The sequence below is a fragment of the Aplysia californica genome, unplaced genomic scaffold, assembly GCF_000002075.1.
Source record: "Aplysia californica isolate F4 #8 unplaced genomic scaffold, AplCal3.0 scaffold00805, whole genome shotgun sequence".
In the NCBI taxonomy this organism is placed as follows: domain Eukaryota; kingdom Metazoa; phylum Mollusca; class Gastropoda; order Aplysiida; family Aplysiidae; genus Aplysia; species Aplysia californica.
This window is the reverse complement of record NW_004798075.1, coordinates 57,369-76,670: the sequence shown is the minus strand read 5'-3', so window position 1 is coordinate 76,670 and position 19,302 is coordinate 57,369. Positions and strand designations below refer to the sequence as shown.

Here is a 19,302-nt window from a genome sequence, read left to right as displayed (position 1 = left end):
ATTTAAGAGCAAATTTTAAAGATTTTAAAATTGATTTTCCAACAGAAAAGTCATTGAAAAGTCTAATTCAGCGACAACAAAAATTTGCATATTTTTAGGCCCAACAAAGTGTTTTTGGCAATTTCTGCTGTTCAGCTCGATGTACCTAGAGGACCGAACTGTAGGGACATGTCACATATATATATATGAAGACACACTCACTGAAATAAAGATGTACCATAAACTAACAGAGAAAACTCCTGGGCATAAATGTCCTCCCTCCCTCCTAAAAAAGAAAGTTGAAAGAAATTTCAAGAAAATAATAATTTAAAAAAATGCACCATATGCTTACAAACATACACACACACACATACACGCACACACACACATGCAAACGTTAACTTTTAAAACATATAAATCCCATAGTAAAAGTGATGAAGCAAGCAGAATAGAGAGGTCTATCCTTGAAAAAGTCCATCATGATGTCCACAGATATTCATAAAATTGCAAATTCAGAAACATCACACGGTTTTATAAACAACACATGAGAGTACTCAAATCATGAGATCTGTAAGCAAAGAAAATCACATAATCAAACCCAACCCATCCATCTGCCAGCACCCTTATAGTCACTCAACAGCAACTTCAGAGAACAGCTTCAATCACAACTGATGTAGCTTAAAACAGCTTGATAAGTAAGATTTTTAAAAAAAGGCTGTTTCAGCCATAAGCTGGCAAATTTTTTGGCGCCAAATTTTTTTAATAGGCTAAATTGAAAGCCTAATCAGGTATCATTCTTGTGTGAAAAAATCAAATTGAAATTGTGACTAATTTTTTTATAAATTATAATTCAAATTTCAGAAGAGCAACTTTTTCAAATGGTCACGTTGACAAAAAAAACCCCCTGTATCTCGAAACCTAAATGAATGACAAAAAAAAAGGCGTTTTGTCAGCTTACGGCAGATTTGTTCACCATTTAAGTAGTAAAACTATTATCTTCACAGACGTAAAGGATTCCTGACACATTTTTCTTAGTCTCCTTCTTCTAAGTGCAACACCGTCTTGTCCTCTAATCCAGCAGCATCGATTGACAGCTCAAGGTCACTGTACACCATTTTAGGTGCACTGGAAACAAGAATGTACCCTCCCAGATCCTGTCCGGCTAGTTCCTCAGCAAATTCTACAATAGATTGCAGAGTCTCTTTGCACTTGAAGTATCTCTGGTGCCGTGTGCTATCCGTTGGGAGTTTTATGGCTAGGAGGATTTCACGGTCCGGTGGATGGTCTGGCGATGGGATAATCACAGGCTGTTTCACAACAGACGCCGATCTCGGCGGGCGATTTGAAGTGGTCTCCGTATTTTTTCTTGAGCTAGACGTCTGTACAGTGTCTGAGTCATCATCGTCTCCATCGTACAGGTCAACGTGAGCTTTGGCGTTATGTTTAGCACCTGCATTTGCCGTGGACGAGGACGTCTTCGGCTTATGAGCAGGGCTCGAACCGGAGGCAGAAATCTTTTTCCGTCTGACGCTGTCGGAGAGCGGCTTGTCCAGCTGAGACAAGTCAAGCCTCTCAACGCCTTCCGCTTTGAGATTATGGAGGTCGTCGTTATAGTGATGGTTCTGCATCCGCGAGCTGGCTTTTGTGGAGATAACAGAGATGTCTGAGACAGCTGAAGACACCCGACTGCTTTTGCCGACTCCCCCCGTCCGCCTGGCCAGTTGTGGGGGCGGGGGCTGCTCGGGAGCTGATGGGAGATGATAGCTCTGGTGCTGTTGGGATGGTGGTCGGTGTGAAGTCGGAGTCTGATGTCGGCTTGGAGGCCGAGGTTCATCTATCTCATTGTAAAGGTATGTTGACGGGGGCCCGTCATCAAGGTCGAGAGGGGTCGGAGTTCCAATGGCTGGGAGAAGTCTGTACTTGGAAAATGAGGACGGTGGTCGCACACCGGACATATCCGGTAAGTCATCTAGGAAAGAATTAAATATGAATTCATTATTAACATAATATTCTAACTATTTGGGTTTCTTTAAAGGGTTAGTGTTCTTTCTAATCCAAGAACTATCTTCGTCAGTCATAAATACTATTTTCTAGTGCAATATTGCCAATACTGTCTTCCATTTTGATCAAAGCCGATATACTTAGAACAATTATATTCATATTTAATGGTAGGAGACAAAAGAAATAGGTTCTTCATAGAGACATTTATTTCACTTAATAAAGTTACTATTTCGAAACACACACACACAAACACAAATAAACACAGAGAGAGAGAGAGAGAGAGACAGAGAAACAGAGACAGAGAGAGAGAGAGAGAGACAAAGACAGAGAGACAGAAAGAGGGGGAGGGGGTGATGCACAACAAATTTTTTTTACAGAATCACAAGCAAACAGGCCTAATCTTTCGACATTGGGAGACAGAAGAGTTTCTACACCAGCAGGCCAATGAAGAACAGCTGACAAAGCTGAAATGACCCTAGTAATGTCACAGAGAATGGTGTGCCAAAAAAAGTGAAGATATGGAATAAAATCAACAGGCTAGCCCAGGACCTATAGGGAAAAGCGGAAATTGTTTATTTGTGGCCTCTAGCTTGATGCAGGATGAGATAGACAGAGATGATGATGATGTTCCACCACAAGGGAACTTTCACTGCCTCCTGATGAGCAATAGATTTATTTATTTACTATCCCACACAAGGCGGGGGGTAAGGGTAGGGGACTTACCCTCCTCCTCAAACTGATTTGGAGTTTGTTCAACGTAACGGACCCTAGCTGAGCGTATATTTGCACTCTGAGGCCGACCACTTTGAGGACGCCTGCTGGATGCACTGGGAGGTCTCTCCGGGCCAGCTTTTGATTTGTGTACATGGCGTGGAGGGGAGGTAGGGCTTCCGTGTGGTTGGCTGGGAGGGGAAGGTGAGAAACTGTCGTCTGAATCCTCCAGTGACTGATGATGGTGATGGTGTGATCCGCTGCTATGACTGCAAGAAAATTAATAGATAAAAACAAAATCACAGCACTCACCCAAAGAGTTGTCATTTGCATAGGGGGGGGGGGGGGGGAGAGGAATGGTTACACTGTAATATGAGAACAGCTTAGAGCTACTTGACTCAGCTTCTTAACATGCTAGGCAAAAAGCTAAATAGAATAGTCAAATATTTCTATTAATTTCACGCTGAACACAACGCTTCATTACAAAGTTATGGAAAGCTCTATCAGATATTTTAACTGCTGTGATTGAACATTTCTGAGTTAATCGGCTGGGTTGAGAACACCTTAAAGAAAAAACCCCTACTAATTCATCTATCACCATAATTCTTTTCGGCTGATACTACAAAATAGAATGTATTCTTGTGATTGTGAGTAAAAATTTTGCAATAGCTGTGATGTTTGGATACAGATTTAGCAATGAGCCAATTGTACTGGTTCTGGCATATGTTGTCTCACAATTGCCAATAAAGTCAAAGTCACTGTCAACACCATCACTTGGAGAACAAGATGTTTGAACACACTCTTGATCAAACAACTGTCAAGTTTCCAGATCAGAAAATTGTTTCGGGACTGCGATTGTTTATTTTTTATTACTGGAGGCTACTGTTAAAATCTAAACTTCAAAACAAAACCAGGCCTAAGAAAGCACACACCAACAGGCAAATATCCCGCATTATTCGTCAAAATGACGCTGTACAAGAAACTAAACATAGCTAAAGTGTTTAACGCTTACTCATGTGACTATATAGATAAAGGTAGAGCTTTCCTTTTACTGAACTTTAAGACTCATAAAGAGATGATGAGGGTTTTGCAAAAATACTCATCCAATATGCAAGGACGGAAAATGGATGTCCAAAGATTCCAGTTAGTAACACAGAACGAGTTAATACTCAATGCATCACTTCATCACGAACTTGTAAAAAAGTTCTCCATTTCTTCACAAACCCATGATATAATAATATGATAACATTCCTAAACACTCACCCATCCATTCCTATCCGAGACATTGGGCGAGCAGGCGGGTCCTCTCTATGCTGGTCCCTGCTGCTGGGGACGCGAGCGAACTGGTCATAGTCAGCAGGCGGGGATTTCCTTCTCCTGTAGCCACTCTTTGGTCTCGGCGAGGCATACCGTGGTGAGTTGTAGTCAGTTCTTTTATAGAAGTCTGGAAATGTCCAGAAAACACATCACTTGAGCACACTCTTTGTCATTACTATAAACATCAATATTTAGAGCTGCAGGTAATAACTATAGCTTGTTCACTTTCCTCTGTCCACGTAAAAAAGAAAACTCCTGCTCATTTTTTAATTACCAGATGCCCAAGAAACTTTGTGTGGCACTTCTGCATGCTAGTGACCAAACAAAAACATCATTTTTTAATTAAAAAACCTTGATCCAGTAAAAAAAAGTTTCTCTATTAGGACCCTACATTAAAAACCGCTCTCATGGGCATCATGGTGTTGCTATTTTAAAATGAGCAACACAACATGGTCATATGCCAAAGAATACACATGTATAACAAGAGAGTAACATGCACATAAAAGATTAAGGAGACAGGATAAGGACGATAGATTTTGATAGGAAAGAAGGAGCAAACCACACCAGAGCACCCACCAACCATGGCACCCACTCCTATTATTTCATTATCCTGCTTTATAAGCTAACCTCTATCATTTGCAGTGTTTATTCTGTTGGTCATCCAACTTTTAGGCCTAAGGCCTAAGTAGAAATCGTATAGAAGTTTAAACACAGTGATATCATTTTGCCTTGCTCGAATTAACCAGTCAGACAAAAGTGAATTCTATATAACAAAAAAGTAATGATTTCACATAATTCTAGATCGACCTTTACAGATAAAATATCGCAATGTAAGCCCCATATATAGGCCTAATGATTATCATGGATAGTTTGAAAGATGAAAGCCACTTAATCTATGATAACGTCCTATTATATCCATGACTGCTATTTAAACTACAGTCGAACCTGCTCTAACAGCCACCTGAATAAGACACTCGTGTGCAAACTGCCACTTCCCATTTCCTTCTTTAAAACTGCTTATTTTTTTACATTATTATAATGACCACCATATGATCTACAACATAGGCCCCTTCTTGGACTTAAGTTTCACCTTGTCATGATGGGCCGCCGTCTTAGATAAGATCTATAGTTTCGACTGTATATTAAATTTAGTCTCGTAGGTAGGGTATTACCCTTATTAAGTAGGCTTATTATTTATTTTCAGTAAGGGTACAGGGGCGTCAGTGGAAGAGGCTATTAATAATAGGCCTACTAGACCTATTACGGATTTTGAATTCCTGTTAGATCTGTAGCTAGCAGGCTACTTAAGTTTAAGTCAAACAGATCAGGATCTAGATCTAGACTGTTTGCCGATGTTATGTCTTTAGATATGTATTGATACTTGAAGTTCAATTGTGGCAAGAAGTTGTAAAATTGTGGTATGCCTAACTTTGTAGGCCTAGATCTAGATCTCGTTACACTGCCGCACTAAAGTCTATTGACACTGGCACTGTTGTTAGTGTTATTATAATGTTGTTAGTAGAGCAGACAGCTTGCCTAGATTTTAATACTTTTACTGGATATGTACGCAAGATTACAGACCTGATATATAGCAACATACACGTAACATTCAATAAACTTATTTCTGCAATAAAATCAATTACCTTGAGCTTCTGCTTCTTCAACTTGCATTCCTATAAATGGCTCGTATCTGCCATGACGACTCATCGGCCGACCTTGCGCCATGTTGTTTACAAATGGGCTCGATAGTAACGCCGATATACAATTGGACAAAATTACAACAAGCTGATATGTAAAGGCCTAGATCTAGATCTAGGCTATGAGATATAGTTAATAATTTCTTATAATATAGTATGAAGAAAAATTACAGAACAAAACAAAAATTTAGAATTTTGTTACGTCCAAGTACTTTAGAAATCATCCGCAGCGAATAGATAATGTCATGGGAATTAACTGCATTTTTATAATCAAAAGATTCTATGACATTTACCTCCCCTGTTCCACAATAGAGCCCCGGTTACACACATCGATACAAAATTACATGTCATTATCAGAATCAGATTTTTCTTCTGCAAGAAAACAGTCCTTTTTATTGAACCGTGAAGTGTGTTTGCATTTTCCAGATTATATCTGTGTTCTGGTTCGAATTAGTGGTGCCCTTCCCTGTCTAACCTAAAGAATATAACTTTGTTGTCATCGAGTTTGGGATTATTGAGAAGCGTATCCACCTCGTTGGGAAATGTTGCCAAGGAAAAACAAAGAGGGGTGACTTTGAGTATCTTTATTAACCTTAGAAAATCTTATAAGAAAGGAATGTTTCCCATCTATCCACTTGTGAAAGATTTGGTCATTTTAAAAGGAGACCAGTTTTTCCTCCTGCGATTCAAGGCTCGTTTTTTTTTAAAATGGTAAAAAAGTTCCTGTAATTAAGAATGGCACCTGTTAATTAATTAATTAGTCTAATATTCATTCTATTTTCATAAGCCTTCAGTGCTTTGAATTTTTTGTTCAAAAAGTCAAACAAAGTTCTCTTAAAAGAAACTTCTGATTTTGTCTAGCTGTTTGATTTGGTTGTTGTAGGCCTATGTCTCCCTGAACACGGTACATAGGCTGTTGTATGCTTTGATTTTCTTGAGCTAATTTTCATCCTTTTTTTTCAGTGTCTTGGGAGGGGGGGGGGGGTCGAAGACTACCCCAATCCAACATTTTCTGTCATAATACCCCGCACAAACGACATTACTTCCTCCTCGTGCACTCCCATGCTCAACACCCTAAACGCCCAACTTTCCCTTCCCCTTCCCTCCCCCCCCCCCTTCCCTTCTCCTTTCCCTTCCCTCCATTCCCTGCCCCTTGCCCCTCCTCCTCCCTCTCCCCTAAACCTCCCCTTCCACCTTCCCGACCCCCCTCCCCGCCCTCCCTGATGTGAAATTCAAAATCTTTGAAGTCAAATTTCTCTAGGCTAACTAGATCTACTGAGTAGTGAGCAGATAGAACTTTGTAATTCGAAGTTAGCGAGATGACAAGATACATCGTAGGGGAAACTCAGTGTCCTTTGGGCATAATATTAGCTCGTCTACCGACTCATTCATAAGAGAAAATTGTCCAAAGCGGCCCCCAACCGCCATTATAAACAAGTAATAGCACTTAATTTCTCTAGTCGAGTGACTATTCCTTTCATTTTAGAATAATCTATTCTACCATTGTGGGGAGACTCAGTGTGCGGAAGGGTGAAGGTTGTTTTCATTGAGTTTGAGGATACCGAGTTCGATCCCTGAGTGGAGAGAAACAAAGTTTATCGAGTAGGACCTCTGTCTTTCTGCTGGAATAATGTGTCCCTTTCTCCGCATTGACTGACCTTGACAGGCAGCAAGGTCGGAAACCCGCCTTTTAAATAATCTTAATAAAATATTGTCGACAGGGGCGTACAAAAATCAAACAAACAAACCCCCCACCCCCCCCCCAAACCCCCCCCCCCCAACAAAACAAACAAAAAACAAAAAAACCCAACAACAACAAAGAAATAAACCAAGAAACAAAAAAAACCCAATAAAAATCCCAGCTACATTAAAATTCGAATTTTTTAAAATAGGCTATATACTTCCTGTGATAGAACAATAAAGCGCTGAAAAGGGGAGTAAAAAATGTAGCAGACGTGACGTCTTCACACTCCTGAGCGACTCCGTCCTCTCAGCTGTGCTTGTTCTGATGAATTTTTAGCGGCGAATGTTGGTAGGGTCAAACCGTGAGTGACAGCGAGGCGTGCCAAACACAACGCTAATGGTCGCTTTTAAGCACGAGGGGACTATCCCGATAAATGCTGTTTTGAGAAAATTGAAGGTAAAATTTTTGGACCCTTGCTCAGTTTCTTTTAAAAGACAAGGAGAGTTTTCTCTATAACCAAACAAATATACACTCAATGAAACTAAACTTCTCCTATAGGTAGGGCAATGCCCACTTTTGGTGTAGGTCAAAATTTCTGGAAACCCCCCGAAATTTGGGTTAGTCCGCTTGTCCTTAAAAGCGACCAATTGTTTGTTTGTTAACATTATATTACCAACAACTCTGTCCATGTCATTGCACTCATAAGATAATTTTCTAAGTCCTTTTTGGCAAAATATGAAATCCGTTGAGTGTACCAAAATTCAAGCGTTTTAAAATACAGGGTCAATATTGTGCGAAACAGGTTTTCTTCCTTCATTTTCTCAAAGTGGGTAAAAATGACAAATGTTTGAAAGTAACAGTTTAAAAAAATCATTTTCTCAAAATGGCTAAACTTGGAGTAGGCATTTATCTTATTAGCGCGACAATATGCCCAAAATCTGACCAGCGACTGATTCCACCGCGTCGTGACACAAATCATGTTGATGGGGGCGTAAAAAAAACAACCCAACATACATTTTTAAAAAAGCTGTATGGGCTATTGTTAGAGATGCGTCTCATGATAGAACAATAATGTGCTGAAAAGGGGCGTAAAAATGTAGCAGACCTCTTCTCACTCCTGAGCGACTCCGTCCACTCACCCGAGCATGTTCTGATGAATTATTAGCAACGGCAGTTGGCCGGGTCAGGCTGTGAGTGACAGCGAGGCGTGCCAAACACAAAGCTAATGGTTTGTTCGTTAATCAGCGCCCTTGTTGTTCCACTCGATAATCACCCATACCATGACCATTACGCTGAATTCAAATGGCCAGAAACGACCGTACGTAGAAGTATAAAAAAAGACAGGTGGTGCCAGAAGCAAAAGATTAACGGCTGGAATCTTACGTCCAGATTATTTTTATGCTGTCTGTGATACTGGATCTTAAAATATTTTTGAGAAAATACACACTCTACCTCCCAAAAACACTGTTGTTGACAGATATTAGGTTTTTAAAGATATATTAGAAAGACAATAGAGATGTGAATCTGGTGACTTTTAGATAATTATATGTATTCTTTCAGGTTCAAAAACGTTATAGTGGTTGATTAAAACCATGTTACAAAAACAGCTATGGATTTTACAAAAGGAGAAGCCTGGACATTTTTCTAAATCTAGGAACTCAACATACTGGTGTCTACGAAATAGTACTCGTACCTTGAAATTATACACACGGCGTATGACACGTAAGGTAAAAGTAAACCAACCCCCCCCCCCCCAAATGCGCCTGAACCCCCCTTTCATAAAAAAAGGTTTAGAGCTCATTTCGTGAATGACGGTAGTGCGACCCAGATATGGCGCAACTGAAAATGAAGACTCTGAGCGTGCGTAGTGGATCAAGTAAGTTCTGAATAGAGGGCTGAAGTTTGCTCTTACCAAATAATAGAAATGCCCCGAACAACCGTTACATTTTTAGCAACAATATAGCTTGATTAGAAATCGCCACATGATGTGATATTATTCTATTTTAGCTATTCTTCTTGATCACATTTCTGCTGTAGCATCTTTTTATTCCTCTCCTAATTCTATGATCCTGGGCTAGTTTTTGTGAAACTACTTAGCTGCCAAAGGAGTAAAGAAAAGAAGAAAAATTTGGTGTGTTCCAGGTTCAATAGTTGGTACATACTTGTATATCAACGTAGCAGCTTCGGATATCGTGTAGGACGCTCGCCTTTTGCTTTGGATTACTCACAAACGGCAATGTCTCATATGGAAAGTGAGTGCCCTGATGGAAACATCTTTTTTTCACACTTTGAGAATTTATATGCATTTACGTTGTTCTGTCTGTTTAAAAAAAATAGTACGTAAATTTAACCCAAAAAATTATTATTATAAAGACAAACACTGACTGACTGACTGACTGACTGACTGACTGACTGACTGACTGACTCACTCACTCACTCACTCACTCACTCACTCACTCACTGACTCACTCACTCACTCACTCACTCACTCACTCACTCACTCGGTCACTCACTCACTCACTCGGTCACTCACTCACTCACTCAAAAACTCACTCAAAAACCCACTTACGTACTCACTTGCTCAATAAAAGTTAATTTTTAAAATAAATTAGGTAAATAAGTTATCTCATAGGACTAAGTGAAAAAAGTCCTTAATTAAATTTTTTTTTGTGTACTTGCCCTTAATTTATAACAGTACCTGTGGAGCATCCTTTTATGATCACTCTAATTAAAAAAAGCCCTGCTAAGTTAATGATTCACAAACTGCATTTTTATAAAAGCAAATCAACAAAAAACAAAACAAAATCCATCCATAAAAAGCAAAAATACAGGCTTAGCCATGGTAGGCTCAATGTGACGTAGCCTAGTTTTTTCCACTTTTTCCCTTGACCACTTTATATGTAGCTAACGCATAACACATATTATTTTTTTAATGTCACGACGAGGTGGAATCAGGCACCTGTCACCTTTTGGGCATATGGGATTATTGGTATTATCTTAAAGCCTGTTCATTTGCCTTCCTTTTGGTGAGAAAATATTCATCTAAGTTGAATAGAAGTCCAAATATTTATTGTGATTGAAGAACATTAGTGTTGCCTGGTTGCAGAGGTAAAATTAGCAAGAAAATGGCTCTCAACTTTTGGTAGATTCCACAATCTGAGAGTCTTTGGAAACTGAACATTTATATTTTTTGTGTCTTTAATCAATGCCTTTCAGTAAAATCCACACAGAAATATATTTTCTAATTGACCTAAAAGGTGTTGAGCCTAAAAAAGGAAACTAGAAAAAAATTGCCCATCGCCCCAAAAATGTCGATTTCTTTGATTTCATTATTTTGACGAGCGCCTGGTTTCACCACGATGCCTCACATACAATACATATGCACAAACACATACACACACACACGCGCGCGCGCGCGCGCGCACACACAAACACACACACGGACATACACATTATATATTTAAAAACAAAATTAAGGATAACGATACAATTTTAATATAAGAACACATAATAACATTAATTTCTTTGCTTTATCTTTTCTGCCCCCTCCCATCACATCGGCCATCATTCCCCCAGACGGCAAGGTGTCCCGTAAGAAGTACGTGTACCTAGAGTTACCCACAGAGGAGCCTCCTCTCGAACTGACCAAAATCTGCACCAAATGTTTCCCGGAAAAACTGGAGAAGACGCTGGAGCAACCAGGGATCAAGTACAAGTAAGTCAGATCACGTTCACTTAGCCACTTCAGGACGATGTGTGGACTCATACGTCCGACAGCATACTATGAGCAATGTAATGCTGGAGTTTTATTTTAAAAGACAGTATACTATCCAGTTTTGGACGAAAGTAAACTATTGTTTCCACCTGATAGGTTGTTAAAACACGGTTCACATTTCTGCCATCTGGTATCGGTATTAATAACAAGGCGGGGTAAATGTTTTGAAGATATTCAAAGTGACTGGCTGTTGAGAGGCAAAAGTGGGTGATTGGCGGGTGCTCTGGTCTGGTCTGCTCCTTTTAAAAAAAAAAAACATCTCTGTTGTCCTTTTCTCTGCATCTTATTTTTCGCGTTTGTTACTCTCTTGTAACACCTCTAATCATTGGCACTTATATGACCCTATTGTGTTGCAAGTGCCGTAAAATTCTTACTAAAACGAAAACGAAAACTGAGAGGCAAAGATGTGTTTTTGACTCTCCTGAACATTTTACAAATCTGGGTATACTGTGTATTAATAAAACCCCTGAATGGCACAGTTAAACAATCACACACACACAGAAACACCAATTTGCGTATTTCACAAGATAAAGGTTGCTGCCCGCCTTTGACGGTTTCAGATAAAGAAAACTGAGCTAGAAAATCTGCGTGAATAAAGAAGTTATGATTATTTTAAGTACCCCAAAACAGACTTCAAGTATGTTCCAAGAAAAATGAAAAAAAACCCCAACCTGTACGATTAACGAAGTTATGTTTATCTTAAGTGTCCTCAAAACAGTGGGACTTCAAACGTTGTCAAAATGACCAGAATTAATGCGCGTCCTCAAAGAGATAAGGACGCGGGGGAAAATAATACGTTCATTCAGCAGCAGAGAAAAGTCAATATTGCGATACATTTCGTATAATCACACACTAATGAGAGACACGGTCTGCATATTTCACAGAAAACATATTGCTGCGTTTCTGTTGAAGAAAACAAAATCGAACAATCTGTTTAAGTGATGAAGTTTGACTCCAAAACAGTGCATCTTTAAATTAATTATGTTGAACAATGACCAGAATGCTAGTCCTCGATGACTTACAGCACTGTTTGCCAACATCGCCCACAAGTTGTAATTTTGTAGGGCAATGTGTATCACCCGATTTTATGCCCCCATCATAGAAATACATGAAGGTGGGTGGTACGAAACCGTTAGCCTCATTCATAAGGAAGGGTTGGACAAGTGGAAACTGGCTACAAGAAAGTTGAAAAGCACTGTTTTTAGGGTGTGAATGCCGTTAAGTTTTATGTTAAATATCGGGTTTTGTTTTCCTTCTTTTTTTTCTTTGTATAAAGCAATGATGTAAAAGACTTGGATGATGCTTCCTCTGTAATATTTCTTTTTCTCTTTTTTTTTAGATGGTTATCATAATACTAGCAATGACCACACGTTATCTATCTATCTATCTATCGATCGATCTATCGATCCATCAATCTATCTATCGATCTATCGATCTATCTAGCTATCGATCGATCTATCTAATTTAGCTTTATAGATCTATTTCTTCATTCTTTCCCCCACCGCCCACCCCACCCTTTCATTTCATAGCCCCTCCCCCCCTCTCTCTTTCTCTCTCTCTCTCTCTCTCTCTCTCTCTCTCTCTCTCTCTCTCTCCTTCTCTACATTGTAATATGTTGCTTACCCCTTCTCTGTATCGAGTGCCAACCAAGAGCACCTGTGAACCATACTTCACGTTGATGTTTATTTGGAGTATTCACATGTGTTTATCCGCAACTGCAAACAATTACGACAACAGCTTTGATCAGATAGTACTTTTTGTAAATCGATGTTAGTTCAACTTCGTCAAAGCTGCTTTGATGAAAGGAACAGAGGATGTTCATTTTGCTTGGTTTTTGTTTGTCATCTTTTTTGTTGGGTTGTTGTTGTTGTTGTTGTTGTTGTTGTTGATAATTTTGCGTACGCACACGTACCCATACACGCACACTCTCTCAGACATCCTCATCTCAACACACATCTGTGCATATAACAATAATACTAATCTTCGATAGTAGTTTAAGAGCTTCTACTTCTACGTTTTAGATTCTAAACGAAGCCATTGCCACAGTCTAGATCACTGTAAGAGAAAGGCTTCTTCGACCCTGATTGCCAGGGCTAACATAGGCTGAAAGGGATACATCATCTCAGTTTTGCCTATAACATTATTACAGCCGTTTGCGTCGGAACAGAGGATTATAAAACAGTAATGCAAGATACAACTTTGCTTGGGTTTTTAGATATACAGAAAGTAGATTGCTCAAATACATGTACTACTTCTCTCCTTTTGGATCTTGACTTCCTTGATATTAGGCTACAAAAGAGAGACATCGCGTCAATACGTTTGGAATCAAGGAAGGTGTAAGATAATAATCACATTATGTGTCTTACTATTGGAATGTTAAGACAGGCGTGGCAGGGACAATATTTTATGGTTGATAGACGGGTAGTTTTCGATTAAAAAAAACCCTCCCTCATTATCATCATCCGGTGCCTTGCCGACTGGCATGTGCAATCATGGACCTCCAATTCACTCTGTCATGCGTTGCAGCAAAGGTGTCTGTTGTTCTTGTTGCTCCCAGCCATGTGGTCAACTTGTCCAGTATCTTTTCCCTCTGTCTGCCTCTGCCTCTCTTTCCATCAAACTTTCCTGTTGTTACAATATTCTCCAATGCTTTTTTCTGCATTGTGTGTCCATACAAAGGAAAAGAATTCACGGCTGGCTCAGACAATGACGAAGAGTCTAACCATAACTTCGCCTCAGACGCTGGTATGCAGACCCGACAAGTCGGACGAATGTAGGCCGGGCTCACGGTGCAGAGTGTAGAGTGTAGAGTGCCCTCACCTCTTCCCGTTACAATGTATCGGGTGCCAAAAACATCACTTGTTAAGAATTCCTTCCCCTTGACTTTTGGGTTACAAGCAACTAATAAGTTGGGAATACACTTTTCGATACATAATAAGTATGTGAGACCAGCCACTCGTCAAATTAAAGTATCGAAGAAATCAGCATTTTCCCTCCCGTTTGGCAATTGTATTATTAACGTTTTAAAAAATTGTTTTGGGTTTAAAAACTGTTTTGTCCACTTAGAAACTATTCCAGCATGATTTTTACTTTAATGTGTTTATCAAAGGAACAGACAATGTAAAAATAAATTTGCAGTTTTATAGCGCGTTAGCGACCATTTTTTTCACTAATTTTACTTCTGACATTAACCGACCCCAACCTCCTTCAATCGCAAATATCTCGATTTCTGTTCTAGATAGATGGGCATTTTCTTCCTCAAAAGCAGGACAAATGAACAGGTTTGAAGATAATAACAATAACTTCCTAATGGCCAAATAATATTGACAAGCCCTTGTTTCCACCGCGCCGTGACACATATTATGATGATATTTAAATTTGGTTTAGAGTAATATTACGTTTTGTTAGTTACTCGTTCCCTTTCTGTGAGGAGTCAAAATCCGCCAGAAGAATTCTCCCTCGGTATTCTGACGTCTGTTCCTCTCATCTGATGACACGCGGTGGCATTTGTCTTTCAACAGAGGCTAATCTTGGGTCTTGTTCTAAAAACATCATATAAAAATAGAAGCTGGAAGGACAAGGAGGGAAAAAACAACAAGAAAAAGCAAACAACGAAACACAAACAAACACACACTCACACATACACATACGTACACACACACTCACACACACACACACACACACACACACACACACACACACACACACACACACACACACACACACACACACTCAAACACACATACACACATTCACAGAATGAAAGAGAGAAAGAGAGAAAGAGAGAGAGAGAGAGAGAGAGAGAGAGAGAGAGAGAGAGAGAGAGAGAGAGAGAGAGAGAGAGAGAGAGAGAGAGAGAGAGAGAGAAGGCATCTATGAGTCTCGGGGAGCTGAGCTTAGAATAAACTACATCTATGTGCCTGAGAAGTCGCTACCCCAGTAAGTACAACGTTCTTTCTGCCCAGTACATAGTTTTGAGAAATTTGACGTAACAAATTTGATTTTCACAACATGTCAAGTTTTTTCGACAGCTTTTTTTAAAAATATCTCGATAACGATTCCGAATAATCTGACGATTTTAATAGAGCAGATGGAATATTTGGTTTCTGACCTCATGGTCTTAATAACCCAAAAGTGTCTAATAATGTCGAATAAAAAATTGAAATTCTAAGATAACGAAGTGCCAAGTGTAGAAACCCTCTGGAAGTGATTGATACCTTAATAATGTGCTCCTCTCCCACTGTTAATCCGAAAGACTCTACCAATACGAAAGAGAAGTGAGCAGTTGCGTCAATAGATCGACATCTTATGATGTTATACATAGTTCCATTAGGGCTATAATTGCCACACTAAAAACACGCGCAATTTACCATCCATAGGAAGACGGCTTCTTGGGTAATCTGTTGCTTAACAGGGCAAAACCTGCGCAATTTTCTGTCCCCTCTTCACTTGTTGCTACATTCATCCTGTGTTCAGAACAAAAGAATCATGAAATGCTTACTTCATGAATCTGTAATGCGTGTGTAGTATAGTAACAATGTTACTCTTATTATCTATTTCCCACAATGTCATTGTCAGCTGTTGGCCAAGTGTACCCACTTCCTCACGTGGCGCCACTTGCAATTTTAAGGTCTCTTATTTAAGTACCCCAAGAGAGAGATAAACAAGCTTTTAGTAAACGATCTTTATTGTTCTCAGAACAATACATAATATTATACTATTCTCTCTTTAGCGTGGCGCAGTAGCTTACACTACAGGAATCCAAGCATCATGCAGTAACGCTCAGAAAAGTATTTATAACGCACAACGTCCTTAAAAACATTTCTAAGAATGACTGATACTTTTCTCCTACATTTTCACTTCTTTTTCTTTCTTTGTTTCCTTTCTTTCTTTTTTTTCTCTCTAACGTTCAAGGCCTTTGACTCTTAGTTCATTAGGAGCTAATCTCAGCCAGAGCGACTTAGGAATTCTCTTCTGCGATACTTGATACAAAAAGAAAACGCTTAGCTGCTCTAGGAATTTCCTAGACGTACACGAAATGGTTAGTGGTATTGCGTAACTCTTAAAAAAACACTTCCAGCAGTACAAACGCTCGCTTCTGTGATGTAACTCAAGCTTACATAAGAACCATAGACATGCAACTATCTAGCAAGACCGATGACGGCTCCTCGTCTGTTAGTACATTGCCTCTCATTATAGAAAGGAAGTACCGAGACCCTAAGCCTGAATTTCCCTAAATTAATTACCCGTATAAGCATAAACAAGGCTACCGGCGAATATGAGGTCATGTTTTGTGTGATGTAAAACAAAATTCTACTATTGATTAATTTTGTTTCTTAACACTCTGAAGTCGATAAATAGAGCAGACATTGGCGGTTATGATTCTGCACGCCTCTCTGTCATTCGAGGCTTTCATGAACGAGTTGATTGTTCATTGTGTCCTTAACTGCCCAGAAAACAAACTAGTTACAAAATCTTGTACGTTAATGTCCTCAGCTTTTCACCCCTTCAATTTGTTCAGCCAGAGCATTTTAAACACGAGTGTGTAAGAGGTTGATCTGAAACGTATCTTCTAATTATGACTTTATCCACCCACACCTTCAAACCCCCACCCCCTTACTCTCCAACTCCTTATTCAAAATTAGGAGCTTTTGATAAAATAGGCGTTATGTATGGAACATAAATCCACTTATTGTTTCAAGCAGTATGCTCACGTTACTGGTCATAGCATAGGGTTATGGCCTCTTTCAACACTATAGCGTTATTGAAGAGGCTGGACCTCCACATTTAACGTCCATATTCGATAATATAGATATCAAAATGGTTGGGGAGCCTTATACATTCCCCGAGAACAAAATTAAGTTCAAAGCGCCACGTTGAGGATTCGAACCAAAACCATCCGCTACGTATTTGAAGCATAATACCATCTGAGCTAACTGTGCGCCCCATATACACAGGCAAAAGTACAACAATACATACTACAATTAATACATATAATCACAACAAGAAAATACGTTCAAACACAAAGATCAACACATGCAATTAATAAACCCATGAATATTATCCACACAGTCCTAGCTATCTTGTCAAGAAGCAGCACTGTCAATTACCGCTTCACACAAACACCATCCACCTCACAGAGACACAATGTCATAGTTCGTTACCGTCACTCGTGCATACTGTCAAGAACCCGCCAACAAAGCTCTCAGGCCCAACAGCAGCCAGCAGATATATTCACAACACAACTACGCCACATTTCTAGAGCCGAGAACACCATTAATCAAATGTATTTTCGATGCTGCGTCTTTACCTCTTCAGCACAAGAGAGCGATTTTTGTCTTGAAAGCTTATGGCGTGATTGTGTTTTTGCTGTTATGAATTTATTATCTGGTCCCTTTTTAATAAAATCATAATACCTCTTTTTGCGCATAAAGTTACGATAAAGTCACAACTGCCAATATATGGTAACACAGGGAATGAATATTAATATCGATGATGAATAAACCTGGATACATGATGCAAGTACAGCCTTGCTCATGGAGAGCAAGTAAGTTTATTCAGTGTTTAAGGCCATTTGCCCACATCACATCATATGAAACACTCGTAGATCAAAGAAAGTTCCCATAATGAAAAAGTACAGATTGTGAACATATCTCTTATCATGGGTCAAACAATATACATTTCTGTCACGGGGCCGAGTCAGGCTGCAAGGAATTAACAATTTCCTTTAATGGTTTGCCTTGGTGGTATAATATGAAGGCAGTAGATAGCCCAAGTACTACTTCCCACTCTACATATCTTGACTGTCTTGACACGGTCAATGCTTCAAGAATCAAGGAAGGTGTAAGCGTGTGTCTTCTTAATGTAGCTATTAACCCCTTCACTGCTGGGCCGATACTGTCTGGGACTCTCTTGTTGGACTTTAACGTAGAGGCGAATTCCTATGATGTCATTTTGTGTGGGTAGAAGGGCGGGGAAAAGGCGATGGCGATATACCTGCCCCCCATACCCCCCCTCCAGGGTACCCCTTTTGTACCCTACCACTCACCCCATCCCTCATCCCTTCCATACTCTATCTTACTCCTGCCAATACCCATCGTCTCTCCATACCCCTCATCCCTCCCATACCTATCCTACCCTACCCTACCCAACTCCTACCCCATACCCATCGACCCTTCATAACCCCTTATACTCCTCATCCCTCCCATATCCTACCCTAGCCCTCATTCTCCCTATACCCTACCCTACTCCTACCCCTACCCATCGTCCCTAGCCTCCTTATCCCTTATACCCCTCATCCCTCCCATACCCTACCCCCATCCCTATTCTCCCCCCCCCCAACTACCCAAACCCTCATCCTTCTCATACCCTACCCTACCCCCATCCTTATTCACCTCCCCCATCCCTTTCATACCCTACCCCTCATCCTTCCCATACCCTACCCTTTCTTATCCTACCCTTATCCCTATTCACTCCTACTCCCATCCCTATTTACCCATAACTTTCCCCTTCCTCAAACTACCGTACACCTTTTCCATCCCCCCTTACCCTTCCCCATCCATCAACCTCCCTTCCACCTACCTCCTCATTTCCCTTTTTTACCACTACCCCAACCTCCCCATACCGTTATTTCCCCTTATCAATCCTTTCCAACACTTTGTCTTATAAACTTGGATTTAGAAAACCCGGATACATTAGGAGCTTTTACTTTTAGACCTGCTCCATCACTCAATTCACGGGCCAGGACGTGAAGTGGTTAACAGGTGTGGTACACTGACTTTAAAACAAAATAAAACTGTAAGAAAACAGATCAAAACGAAATAAACAAGGAGAATAAAATTGGTCCCTTTTAAGCACAAGGGGGCTATCCCGAAAAATGCTGTTTTGAGAAAATTGAAGGTAAAGGTGATGGTCCCTTGTTCGGTTCCTTTATAAGACAAGGAAAGTTTTTTTTAAAAATAACTAAACAATAATATACTCACCAACGAAACCCTGTTGGTGTAGGTCAAGATTTCTGGAAATTTCAGAAATCTGGGTTAGCCCGCTTGTCCTTAAAAGCGACCAATTTTCTCAAGTAAGAGCCACCATAGTGGTCTGGGTCTTTCTTCCCTTATTAGCTCCCCCCCCCTCCCCGGTTA

General features: G+C 39.9%; 1 protein-coding gene across 1 annotated transcript; it reads right to left on the bottom strand.

The window, feature by feature from the left end:
• Positions 1-879: 879 nt before the first annotated feature.
• Positions 880-5,768, bottom strand: LOC101849967 (RNA-binding protein 33). The gene is made up of 4 exons (XM_005109685.3): positions 5,652-5,768; positions 3,955-4,135; positions 2,704-2,960; positions 880-1,948 (listed from the first exon to the last, which is right to left on the bottom strand). The coding sequence occupies exons 1-4, from the start codon at positions 5,731-5,733 to the stop codon at positions 1,011-1,013; spliced, it is 1,458 nt and encodes a 485-aa protein (XP_005109742.2). The 5' UTR covers positions 5,734-5,768; the 3' UTR covers positions 880-1,010.
• Positions 5,769-19,302: the final 13,534 nt, after the last annotated feature.